At 35.7% G+C, this 13273-nt stretch overlaps 3 protein-coding genes across 3 annotated transcripts; 1 reads left to right on the forward strand and 2 right to left on the reverse strand.

Moving 5' to 3' along the window:
* The first annotated feature begins 183 nt into the window (after positions 1 to 183).
* LOC123210218 (6-phosphogluconate dehydrogenase, decarboxylating 3, chloroplastic-like) lies at positions 184 to 1974 on the forward strand. The gene has a single exon (XM_044628463.1). It carries the CDS (start codon positions 409 to 411, stop codon positions 1897 to 1899), a length of 1491 nt encoding a protein of 496 aa, XP_044484398.1. The 5' UTR covers positions 184 to 408; the 3' UTR covers positions 1900 to 1974.
* Positions 1975 to 2820: 846 nt separating this feature from the next.
* On the reverse strand, positions 2821 to 4155 carry LOC123210219. Its single transcript, XM_044628464.1, has one exon. The coding sequence runs from the start codon at positions 3938 to 3940 to the stop codon at positions 3014 to 3016; it is 927 nt and encodes a 308-aa protein (XP_044484399.1). The 5' UTR covers positions 3941 to 4155; the 3' UTR covers positions 2821 to 3013.
* Positions 4156 to 5194: 1039 nt separating this feature from the next.
* On the reverse strand, positions 5195 to 7979 carry LOC123210217 (BTB/POZ domain-containing protein POB1-like). The gene is made up of 6 exons (XM_044628462.1): positions 7687 to 7979; positions 7431 to 7583; positions 7135 to 7256; positions 6989 to 7052; positions 6576 to 6855; positions 5195 to 6236 (listed from the first exon to the last, which is right to left on the reverse strand). The coding sequence occupies exons 1-6, from the start codon at positions 7928 to 7930 to the stop codon at positions 5423 to 5425; spliced, it is 1677 nt and encodes a 558-aa protein (XP_044484397.1). The 5' UTR covers positions 7931 to 7979; the 3' UTR covers positions 5195 to 5422.
* Positions 7980 to 13273: the final 5294 nt, after the last annotated feature.

Here is a 13273-nt window from a genome sequence, read left to right on the forward strand (position 1 = left end):
TATATTTTTATGCACTTAAAATATGTACATATAATTTTATTGTTGAATTAAATACGAATTAATATTTAATAGTATGGCGTTATATATTTATTAGAACAATGATTTTATCTTGAAATTTTGTGTTATTGAATATTATAGTATATTTTCAGTTAAGCAGAACGATGCGTTTTGAGTAAAAATAAAACGAATAATAAGCTGTCCTTCTTTGGGCTGCCTGATCGTCCCTCGAAATCATCATCGAGCACCTGGGTTGGCTGTGCAGTCGTTGGCCTTCCTTCCCCTCGACGAGTCCGTCACTCTTCAAGCATACCTTTTTCTTTCAATATAAATTCTATCCTACTACTCACCATTTCATTTCTCTTCCCTTCACTTTCATCGCTATCCCCAAATTTCTCTTTTGTTCTCTCCATGGAGGCCTCTACTGTTCTCTCTCGCATCGGGCTGGCGGGCCTCGCCGTTATGGGCCAAAACCTGGCCCTAAACGTCGCCGAAAAAGGCTTCCCGATCTCCGTCTACAATCGTACAACGTCCAAGGTTGACGAAACTCTAGAACGTGCCCACCGTGAGGGCGAGCTGCCTTTGACCGGCCACTACTCTCCCCGTAACTTTGTGCTCTCCATCCAACGCCCCAGATCTATTATCATCTTAGTCAAAGCCGGTTCCCCTGTTGACCAAACCATCGCCGCGCTATCCGAGCACATGGCTCCGGGCGACTGTATTATCGACGGCGGTAACGAGTGGTACCAAAACACCGAGCGTCGCATCGAAGAAGTTAGCCATAAAGGGTTGCTTTATCTCGGCATGGGCGTGTCGGGAGGCGAAGAAGGCGCGCGTAACGGCCCGTCGTTAATGCCTGGCGGGTCCTTTGAAGCGTACAATAACGTTAAAGATATTTTACAGAAAGTGGCTGCTCAAGTTGAGGACGGGCCGTGTGTTACATACATAGGTGAAGGCGGTTCTGGTAATTTTGTGAAAATGGTTCATAACGGAATCGAGTACGGAGATATGCAGTTGATTTCTGAAGCTTACGACGTGTTGAAACACGTAGGAGGGTTAAGTAACAGCGAGTTGGCGGAGATATTTGCGGAGTGGAACAGGGGTGAATTAGAGAGTTTCTTGATTGAGATAACTGCCGATATTTTTAAAGTAAAGGATGAGTTGAGTAATGAGGGTGAGCTTGTCGATAAGATTTTGGATAAGACTGGAATGAAGGGGACGGGTAAGTGGACAGTGCAGCAAGCTGCGGAGCTCGCTGTGGCTGCCCCAACGATTGCGGCTTCATTGGATTGCAGGTACCTAAGTGGTTTGAAGGAAGAGAGACAGAAAGCTTCTGAGGTTTTGAAAGAGGCTGGGTTGAAGGACGGAGTGCAAAATGTTGGAATAAATGTTGATAAGAAGAGGCTAATTGATGATGTTAGACAAGCTTTGTATGCTTCCAAGATTTGTAGCTACGCCCAGGGGATGAACTTGTTGAGGAGTAAGAGTGATGAGAAAGGCTGGAATTTGAATTTGGGTGAATTGGCTAGGATTTGGAAAGGTGGGTGTATCATAAGAGCTGTGTTTTTGGATAGGATTAAGAAAGCTTGCCAAAGGAATCCGAATTTGGCGAGTTTGGTTGTGGACCCCGAGTTTGCAAGGGAGATGGTGCTGAGGCAGGCGGCATGGAGAAGAGTTGTGGGGATGGCGATTTCAGCTGGGATAAGCACGCCAGGGATGTGTGCTAGTCTTTCCTATTTTGATTCCTATAGGAGAGCAAGGTTACCTGCCAATCTTGTTCAGGCTCAGAGGGACTTGTTTGGGGCTCACACTTATGAGAGGATTGATCGCCCCGGGGCATTCCATACCGAATGGACCAAACTTGCTCGTAAGAGTGGCGCTGGTGTTGGTGCGTTCAACTGAGCTCCTGCTGGTGATTTATTTTTCATTTTCGGTTGTATGCTTCAATTGATTAATAAGAAATGCTTGCTTTCTTCACATGCACTGTACAAAATAGATTTTCCTCATGCTTTTTGTTGCTTCTTTATTTTCACCTTTATGGATGTCAGATATTTATTTAATATTGTAATTTTTATCTCTTTTATTCTGTGAGATAAGTAGTTGGTTGAATATTTAGGTTTATATGGCGATGAAAGTTAGCTTCAGAGCTGCTTGAGAAGAGAGCTTTGTGCTTTTGGTGATCGGCAACAAATAGCAATAAGCTCTGGTCGCCACGAGCCCATCTCTGGTAGCTCCATCCCACAACGATTTCGTTGTTTACAAATCCATTATGCTGCGATTGTCTCAGAAAGCTCTATCTCATCTCGAAGGCTCTAGCCTACGTTGATCTTGACTCCGACATCATCAAATGACAATTTTGTCTCAGACAACTCTATCCCATATTAATCTCTGCATTTCTAGTCTTCGTCGATACACCAATATAACTTGACTGTTTTAACTATGGGTCAAAGTGAGTCAAATGTTGAAATGGTTATCTTTTTAGGGTCCCAGTTGAACCAATTGAACCGGCTGATCTAAAGTAGATTTCAAAACCATGGTGTTCACTTAGGATCTTTGGTCTGCCATACATTCGGGGCGTAATGTCTGGCACAATTTATGACATTTAAAAACTGTTTCTTGAACTTCTAATGGCTTCCATGGTTGAAATGGTATTATGTAAAGAACCTATAGTGTATTTGCCGGCAAATTTTAGGTGAGTCTGAATTACTGGACGTACACAGGCCTATCCGATTCTTGAATATTGTTTGGGCTCTTTATGCAACATGGACGTACCAAAATCTCTAGCTCTTGCAAGAAGGCCTGTAAAAACCTCGAGTTCCCATATTATCTGAACAGCTCCTGATACTCACTATTCTTGTAATTTCCGTTTTAAATTTTACAGTCATTCAAATCTGAATACATGCATCACATTGTTGTATAATATGTTTTGATAATGGCAACTCTACATATATTGATGTGAAATAAGAGAAAGAGCAACATGAAGCTAAAACAAGTTTCATATTAAGGAAATTCATTACTATGGCAAACCTCCATCCTCGAGTGTTGGCTGAGTTCTTGTCACTGTTGCAGAGGGCATTTTGCTACTTCCAACCCATATGTTACCAAGTACCAAATCTTCATCAGCTTGTCTTTCCATTACTTGAATCTTCTTCGTCTTCAAAACTTTCATCAACAAAATCCCAACGTAACCTATCAAAATCATCCCACCAAATCCAATCACCCACGTATACCACAGCCGATGCTTCCTCTTCGAATTCAATGGAACTACAATGGAGAAATGACCCGGATCTTGAGAATGACATACATTAGCCACACTCATTTCACTTATATGAAGCGTCCCGTTGGGGCTAAATGCTACACATTTCGCTCTTGAGACCCTTTGATCAGACAGTGATGAATTGAAGAAACGAATCACTATAGGCTTTCCCAGTGTATTTAGACTAAGCTTTCTTTTAGCCCATATATTCCATGCATCAAAAACCATAAAACCAATCACAGGAGTGATCAGTGAGTAGCCTGGAACACTGTAGTAGTGAGAAGACCAATTGCCAAAGTCTTGGTAGACTATAGCCAGTCTTCTGGCATGAGGCTCTGTTATGGTTCTTGATGGGATATGAAAGTTGCTAAAATTAGCACCGATGTTCCATAACCTCCGGCTTCTGAGCCTTACGATTGAAACTCTGGTGCCTGAGAAGTTAGCTGGGAGAATTGGATTGTATAGAGCGCCCGAATGGTAAGGCCGGTGATGAACCAAAGTATTGAAAGCCAAATCTTGAAGATATTCATCCAAAGAATTGGTACTGTAGTTGTTTGAGCTATGCACAAAGGGAGAGAAATATATACAGAGAACAAAACAGAAGATCTTGAAGCTCATGTTGGACTGAAAAGAGTGACAAGCCAAAATGTTTATGCCCTGTAATGAGAACAATGATAAACAGGACATGGAGTTAAAGGACCAGGCAAGTTAAAGGAGGAGAGCGTCTACTTACGACGACTTCAGTTTTCCTGTAAACTTCTGGGCATGTAACAGTTTAGGCAAATTCTACATCTACAAAACACACGAGAAATGTCAATATGTATATGCATTATATATTGTCTAGGATGATAAAACAACACTTGTTAAATGATAGTTTGCAAAGTGCAAAAGAAAATTTGCAAAATATGCCTAGAGCAGTTGACAATGGGTTGGGTTATTATATCATAATTGTATAAATAATATTAGATCCATTCTGTGTAATCGCAAACTCTATATTTAAAAAGGACAATATCTTATTAATGGATAGATTTATTAAATACAATTGTTACAGGGCATGTCTGGAATGGGGTCCTGTAAGAGAAAACTAAGGACGTTTACATCCTGTATCAAGTTTGGCAGTTTGACTTGGAGCCATTGTGATCCCCATCACTCATTGGGGCAACAGAGCTTGACGCTTTAACCACTCCTATCAATCATTCCAGTCTAAAAGAAAGAGAGAGATTCAAATCCATGAACTGCGGTGTGCTGGGCCGCTGGCAATAGAAACGTGCGCTGATTGCGCTCTAGTCACTGACTTATGGGATGGAACATCCGGCTCTGAAATGACGAATAAATTTATTTGTCTTAATATAATCTTAATTTTCCCAAGGAAACGCGCATTTGTGCTGGAGTTATGACTAATAAGTTCTCAAAAAGAGAAATATATGAAACATGTGGGCACCTTATATGATAACTCTTGCACTACCACCCCAAAGCCTCTGCCTCACGATGATGCTGGTCTTTTATAAGCAATGTTCTTATGTTTCCTCTAATTTTATTACAAGTGTTTACTTGATATTCCTTTTTGTAGCTAAGTAATGCTTTGATATCACAAGCAGAATAGCATGAAAAAGAGGAGAGGAATTGTAAGATCAGTCACAGTTGAGGAATAAACTTTTTATTTCGGCTTTAATTTTGGGATTTAGAGGACAATAAGACAGTCTTCGGATGCCTTCTGTATGCATAGGTTTAGATTAGAAGTGGCAGGCAGCTGCATCTGCCATCTGACGACCCATGGTCGAGCCAGAATATTGACTTTTTAAACATATAGATATTTGTAATATTCGAATAAAATTAGTAGCAACAATAGTGCTACCCTTGTGTTAAATTGCTCAACCGAACCGGACTGACCTACAGGTCCTGGTTGAACCAGTCCGACCAACCATGCTCAAAACACAGCTAAGCTCAAATGTTACCATTGTAATGCTTGTAACTTTGCAGCAAAATATTGAAGTCCAGTGAAATTTACATGATTTATTAACTCTCTAACAGAAAGGTTGGGCAACTTGTACAAGTCATTTAGATCTATTATCGAGTCAACCATACCTGCTGATAACTTCTACAGAAGACAGCTGGACAAGCATAAGACCAATCAAACAGGTTTCTATACCAACAGGTTCTGAAAAATACTCATTGCCTAATGGTAAGCTCAGCCCTTAGATGAAGAATTCCATTGATAAAATAAAGACTGTCCTCTGCCATAAATGTTGTCCAGGGCACACCAAAAAGATTTCTATACCCAACAGCCTTCCCTCCTGTGAAAGTGTAATTCCCTTTGTACTTGCTCAAGTAATCTTCAGACGGCTTTGTTCTTGCAGCAAACTCATATTCCACAGCAAATGAAACTGATCCTTTCTCTTGCATCCCCAAAAACAAACCAAAACAATGAAACGAGCTTTGTTGGTCCATATTGCAGTGTGCTGATAGAAAAAAGCCCTGCTCACCAAGGTGAAACGCCTGTGAATAAACCCGTCCAGCTGGAAAGAGCTGCATACACTCTTCTCGCTTAAGGTCAAGGTACACAACACACTGCTGACGAGGCAATTCAAACTCAACCACCTTGACAGGGCGATACTTGTAAGCCCGCTCCACAAAGCAACGACGGATTGCATTGGTCTCCTCTGCTATGAGAGAGCGCTGCCGGTATGGTGTCTCAGCCTTGAAAAAGAGAGACTCAAGCACAAGCTTGGATGCAAAATCAGGATCAAAATCATTGCAGGTTAAAACCTTCTTAAGTTTTCGACAAGTCATGTATGGAAAACGAATTAGTCGGCCGAGTCGAGAGCTAAGGACTTCTCGTCGTTCTTCCAATTTTGGATAATGAGTCCGAGCCCACTTTAGCACAAATTCATAAACAGCATCTTCTGAAGCTATCACAAGATCGTCACTGGATAATACTGCCTCAATACCAGCCAAGGGCAAGGTAAAAACCTCCCCCTGAAACCTGCACAGAAACAGAGTCTTTAAAACTAACTCATAAATTGCAAATGTTTTAATCAACTTTAAAGACATGAACAACTCATGTTTTCCACTTATTTAACAAGTAAATGAGTACCGCATGCAGCCATTTAAACATTATGTGGTCAAACCATTTGGTACAATATTACCCAACAAACAAAGTAAAAAGAAAAAAATTGCCCGGTGGTATAAGTTCACCCATCACATTATATTGATAAACATCAATCAAAAGCATCATATTCAAAGGCAAAAGAGACCAAACATCTTTAACAATCAAGAAATTGTTCAAAGAAAGAAAAATGATAAGAATCAAAGAAGGGCTCACTTAGTTATGTCCTTGTATCGTGCAGCAAGAAATTGTTTTGCTGCATCTGTCAGTGGCTGCACAGCCTCAGCCAGTAGAAGACTAGAAGGCAGGTCCAGATACAGTAAAGCAGACTCACGGGTCATTGGCAAATCCCTTAATAAACTGCTGCAGTATCTCATGCATGACGCAACCTCAAACTTGTCAGCAGCCATTAGCACATCCAGCAAAGCAGGAGGAGTGGTTGCTGATAGGGTTCTACTATACATGAAATTGAGGAGGTCCATGAGGGCTGCTTCTTCTGCTCAAGGGAAAATAAACAGAGAAGAGATTGCGTTATAAACGTTTGTACCAAATATTTACAGAAAAATCCAAACCATTTCTACATTAAAACAAACTAAATCACACAGAATTTCCCATGTAATTAAATTTACCAGAGGCCTGTATTCGCAGAGTTACATGTCGCTGGTCTGACTCTCTCATCCCAATAGAAAACAACTGCAAGCAACAAAGAAGACAAGTCAGTAAAGGGAGACAGGGTACAATGACAGACAACAAAAAACAGGCTAAGGCCACTCACCTTATAAAAAAAGGGACTCTTTGCTGCTAAAATAGGAGAGCTAATATGTACAGTGTTGACCCTAAGAACTGTTGAACAATCCATGCTCCATGATGAATCATTGTTATGAGTAGCTTCCTCATCTAATATTTATTATAATGTACAATGAATACAAGAAACCACAAAGTGCAACCAAGCAGTAACTAATAAATTACAGAAGGGTTGGCAAATATAAATTAATAAAATGAAAAAAAGTACTGCTGATTCAGAATCTGAACGAAAAATATTTAAAAGAACGTAAGAAATAACGAATGTACCGTCACAATTCAAGTTCAATCTAACATCAAGAGGTGACTCCTCAATCATTGCCACAGGTTCCTCGTCCTGATTCTCATCGGCCACACCATCCTCATTGTCTGGCACATTACAATGCAAAATCTGCTCCTCACGTTGCATGAAAACGGCCACGCCTAATGAGAAGAAAACAAGAAAGCAATTTCTTAATTAGAGCGAGGCAAAATTCGCAAGAGATTGATAGCTAAATCATGCGTGCATGTCTCATATAAAACTAACCAGTGTCTTTCTTGATCTCTTCTCTCCGTCGTTTACGGTTGCGGGCCCAATCGGCGATGGTGGAAAAACCGTCGCCGTCGGATTTAGAATCCGGTAAATCAGGCACAATCTCGATCCTCAGGACCCGATCCGAGAAGTTGCTGTCGTTGAACGCGAATCCAAAATCTGAGTCGGGCGCACCCGGAGAGAAATCTGAATCCATAATCTTTGGCGGGTCGAAGAGATCGACGTTCGGTAATTTCATGCCCAATAAGAAACCCTAGGCCCTAATGCAAAACCAAACTAAAAAAATCATGGTTCGGCTTTTTCGGCATAATACACAAACGTCTTTACGATCAGAGTAATGGGCTAAGATAGTTACATTTGTGCAGGCCCAAGGCTAGCAATCCGTGAAGTCAGAAGGTGGTTAACCCTGTTTACTTGGGCCAATTGGGCTTAGCCTGAAACGAGAAAATTAATGTATGATTTAGAAGTAACGTTTTGATTCCCACAAAGGGTAGATTCCATCCGAATCAAACTTCAGATTGACTCAAGCTCTTTTGAGTTGATGTATAATGTCACCAAAATATTTTTGATGAGATAAAAAATATTATTGAAAACACGATTGACCCAAACTTGAATTAAACAATTTAAGTAAAGCGTTCTAGCTTGTTTGAGCCAAATAATAGATTTAAGGTGAGCTGTCTTAATTTTCACTTCTTCTTATGTAAACTTTTGATTAAAATTATGTATACTAACAATAAATATTAATTTATGATAAACAAATATATATTATTATATAATTAAGTATTAATTTTTCTTTAATTAAAAAACCCCCCAATTACACAATAAACCCTTGTCCCAAGACCACAAAATCTACTAAGTTAGAACATGGTTAAACCCACCTAAATTAGACCAACATGGGTTGTGCTTGAAGCTAGAAAATTTAATGAAAGGTTAAGTGTAAGTCATAGTTAAGGTGGATTTAATCTAAACTAAATCTAAAAGCAATCTAGGCTCATTCAAAATGATATATAATATTATTAAAAATTTGCCCACGTAATAAATAATATTATCAAATTGTGAACAAGATTATTGAAAAGAGCTACTAAAATACAACTCTAGCTCGATCTTATAAATTAATATTTATTATTAAAGTATATAGTTTAATTAGCGTCAACTCTAATAGAAAAATATACTATTAAATTGAAACGTCCAAAGTGGTGAATTTTTCTTGACATATCTTATAACAAAAGCTTCATTGAATCAATTCACTTTTGATATGAATAATTAATCCCAATTATTATTATTATTAAACTCCTGATTCCGATTTTAGCAAGTAATTTTGTGTTCCAGGTACGAAGTTTTGTTATTAATAGTAAGCTTTTTTAATGTGAATCTTTCTTTTGTTCGAATTGATTCCTCACTTTGATTACTTATAATTACAAGTGGATGACATAGTTTCCTTTTTTTACAATAAGAAATCAATATGAAGAGGAATTGAAACGATGCCTTGCCCATCTTAACACAAATTTTAATTTGATTTCTTATATTGAATGCCTTACATGCAATGTCCATCATAGTAATGAAGTCTTATCACGGGATTCCTTTGAATAGAGTCTATGAATATCATATGTATGATATCTAAGCAATGTCGGCCTAGGATTTGCTCAAATGTTTTGTTTTTCGGTTTTTTGAGTTAAAAATCTTCGAGACAATTTAAAAATATGATTAAATTCAAATCATGTTAAACTTTAGTTCAAGTTTAATTCAAATCGAATTTCAATCATACTCGAATCGACAGAAAAAATTATTATAAATGAATAGTAATATTGATATAATAAATAATATTATCAATATAATTATATCATCAAGATATTTAACTATTTTTTAATTCTCTCCAAATGATAAAGAACGTTCATACGTATGTAATTTTTTTTTTTTTTAAGGTATAGGACTTTGGACGCTAAACATGGTAAATTCATCAACATATGAATAAGAACTTAATCAAATAATTAAAATAAATAATACTATATACATAATTTGATGTAAAAATAATAATATTTTATTATATAATTAAATATTATTTTATCTTAAATTTTTAACTATTTAATTATATAATAATATATTATTATTTGTATATAAAATTATATATAAAAATTATACATATAACACTACCTAAATAAAATATATGATTGAACAGTTTAATGATATGATACATGTCAAATTAAATTATTGAAATAGCAAAAAAATTAATTTGAGAAGAAAGGACCATGACACCATGTCTACTACTTTTTTTTGAATGAAGATAAAAACAAGAACCAACAAATAAAATTAGTCCCACTTCCAGGTAAGATGTATCATCATATGCTGGACTAAAATCAGCAATAATGCCAGAAAATTAGCTCAGAAATTTGATTGAAATCTGACCAAAGGTAGTGAGAGAATATTAATAATCTAATGTTATTAGCATTTTTAATTAAGTTTGGGTTTCAACTAAACCTATTAGGGTTATAGTCTATATTTGGTTCAAACCAAATTAAAATTGAAGTTTTAATTCGTTTGAATATGTAAATTATTTATCTTTATTCAATTAATTATAATATTTTTTTTATTTCTTTAATAATATTATACATCTTTCATTAATACCGTTTACCCTAATAACAATTTTATGATAATACTTGCATCAATTTAAGTAAACCCAAATGGTGTTTGAGTTGGTTCTTTATTTGGATTTGATTTAACTTCGGTCAAATTCAGTGCACCCAAAGAGAAAGAAAAATCCAAGAGAAAGGGTGGCATTAACCCAATTGCAGATTGCAGAAGAAAGAATAATGAAAAGAGATCCGAAGAGCATGCATGTGGGCAGGTAAGAGCGATTCTGGCAATGCCCATTATGCCAAAGAGATGGATATAAACAGGCCAAACGACTATTTTTCACCTAAAGTATCATTTTATCTCAAGTTTTTATTTTTTAATTTTGAAAATCTTATTTATCTACCTATGAGAAGTTAGAGTTAATGAAATTTTAATCCTTTAAAATTTTATTTTATTTTCTCAACCTAAACCCTAAAAATTAATAATTTTCTCTCACAGGTCAAATTTTAAAAAATGACATTTCTCTCTTAAAATTAAGTTTTCAAACTCTTGTGTCATCTTTGATAGTATCTCATTTCGCTTTTTTTGATGGTCACTCCACTATTTCTTCCTTCGGTTTACAGGCCTAAACCTAACAAAAGACGATATTTTATTGAAAAGACGAAACATTGTCTCCTTAATGAAGATGAGATCTCTTATCTTTGTTAGATCTCATCTTTGTCTTCCCCAACAAAGATGAGACTCTCATCTTCGTCAGGGAAGACAAACAGCTTCATCTTTTTGACGAAGTTGAGAGTTATTTTCAGTATTAATCGATGTCATCCAAACTTCTAAACAAGATAAACTTGACCATTAGAGAGAGAGAAGGTATCGAGAGATATTTATCTCTGACAATGACATTGAATTTGATATAGAAGATCTAAAAACTAAACTGTATGAGAGAAAATATCATTTTTTAAAATTTAGGTTAGAGAAAAAATTTTAATTTTTAAAGTTTAAAAGAACAAAAAAAATTAAATTTTAATTTATTTTTAATATTATAGATTAAATTATTTATTTTAATTATCAATAAATTGATGTTTAAAATTTTTAAAATTAAGAAATAAAAATTTGGGGGAAAATAAGTCCTTTGGCCATAAAAATATCAAAAGAAAAACAATGATGAAAAGGTGTAGATATTAAACATTATAATAAATAATAGAAAAGAAAGTTTTAATATTGGCAGAAAAAGTAAAAGCTAGCTGTTGAAGCTGAATGTCATTTCATGGGACAACCCCATTTGTCCAATAAAGCAAAGAAACACCTTGCATCGGTACGTATCTTTCTGCTAAATTGCTGACGCTTCTCTGATGTTTCCTCCCTCTCCATCGCCCGTCTATGAAGGGAGGTGTCTGCAGTCTGCAACTCTTGCATTATGTTTTCCAACTCCATTATATATTTAAGTCCATTGACTCTATTCTATGTTAGCCTTTTAGAATTCAATATATTAGAATTGGCATCACTCAAGTTCCAATACACACAGAGGCTTAATTATAATTCTTGGAGCTCTAATCTGTCTGCGCTTTGCATGCAGCTTTTGTAACATCTGGTCATTATGGTCGAGCATAAAAAAGAAGATACATATATATATATATTTTATATTGATCCAAAAGATTAAAACAAAATTGGTAAAATAATTTGTACAATGGTATCCTGTCAATTAAAAAATCCAAAATGGGACCATATGTCTAATATAAACAATAAACAAGTTATGAAGCCAGTATGTTGCAGATTTATCATAAACGGCATGGAAGAAGCCAAGGGTTATTAGCCTCTTATCCTAACTGCTTGCTTAGCTAATCGACCACCCCTATAAGTAATAATAAATGAGCTAGCTTAGCTGAGAAAAAAGTTGAACTCACTGGACTTGCACTGTATTGTGATTTTTGACTAGATGGCAATTAATAACAGGCAAAAAATTACAGCAATTATTACCTTTCTAATCACAGTCCCATCTTGTTTATTTGTTTAGAATACTGTTGGGTAGCTTGTACGTGAATGCTTAATCAAAACTCGTGGGTTGCCATTAACTTGTTATAATTTCGAAGATTACCCTTTTTTTGACTTCTTGAAAAGATGACATGACGGCCGTTCATAATATTAGGGTTCGAACCATTAGATGGGTAATGAAGATTAATTTGTATTTTCTAAATATATATCCTATGAAACAAGTTTAATGCTATTAGTGCAAATCTATCAAACAAATTTATTGCTACACTATTAATGATGTTTATATATAATTAATATATTATGTGATATGATACAAATTTAATATTAATGTAAGTTTATATTTAGAATATTAATGAATTCAAAAACCTTAGCCAGAATTAACCCCTATGTTGCATTTGAATCAACCATTGGTTGGATATGAAATTATTAAAGTTTAATTAACAAGAATAAAGCTCTCCGCATATATATATATATCCGTGAACTGGCAGGAATTTTGAAGGGTATCTCGGGCAGTCAAGTGCAGCGACAAATTACAGGCACCTGAAGGTGCAAGCTCAGCAGGCCACTGTGGCCATCAATGCCCTGTTGACATTAGATGTTAAAGTACATTTTCTAGAGAACAAGGTATACTCTTATCACCAGTTGTCAAAACAAAAAACCAAAGTTATTAGTTTACACTATCAAAAAAAAGAAAAAAGAAAACCCGAAAACAAGTAAATTAAGTATATGTAAACTAGAGGTACGGGGACATCAAGTTTATAATAAAACACAGGCCAAAGGGCTTATTCTCACATATAAAGTATATTATTTTTTCAAATGTTTTTTATTAATTTTAAAAATTTTATTTATTTACTCATAAATAATTAAGTCTGTTAATTTTAAGAATAAAATTATTATTTTATATTTAATATTAAAAATAAATTTAAATTTGATTTAATTTTCTCCTTTTAAATTTTAAAAACTAATAATTTCTCTTTAACTTAAGTTTTTAAAAACAATATTTTCTTCTAAGGTTTTCAAA

This window comes from Mangifera indica, chromosome 3, assembly GCF_011075055.1.
Source record: "Mangifera indica cultivar Alphonso chromosome 3, CATAS_Mindica_2.1, whole genome shotgun sequence".
NCBI classification, from domain to species: Eukaryota; Viridiplantae; Streptophyta; class Magnoliopsida; order Sapindales; family Anacardiaceae; genus Mangifera; species Mangifera indica.

Bases quoted from the DNA above. Each gene is read 5' to 3' on its own strand.
- LOC123210219 (XM_044628464.1), bottom strand. From the start codon at position 3,940: ATGTCCTGTTTATCATTGTTCTCATTACAGGGCATAAACATTTTGGCT.
- LOC123210218 (XM_044628463.1), top strand. From the start codon at position 409: ATGGAGGCCTCTACTGTTCTCTCTCGCATCGGGCTGGCGGGCCTCGCC.
- LOC123210217 (XM_044628462.1), bottom strand. From the start codon at position 7,930: ATGAAATTACCGAACGTCGATCTCTTCGACCCGCCAAAGATTATGGAT. The intron at 7,257-7,430 runs GTACATTCGTTA...AATAAATATTAG, and splicing joins ATTGAACTTGAATTGTGACG to ATGAGGAAGCTACTCATAAC. The intron at 6,856-6,988 runs GTAAATTTAATT...TCCCTTGAGCAG, and splicing joins TCTGCGAATACAGGCCTCTG to AAGAAGCAGCCCTCATGGAC.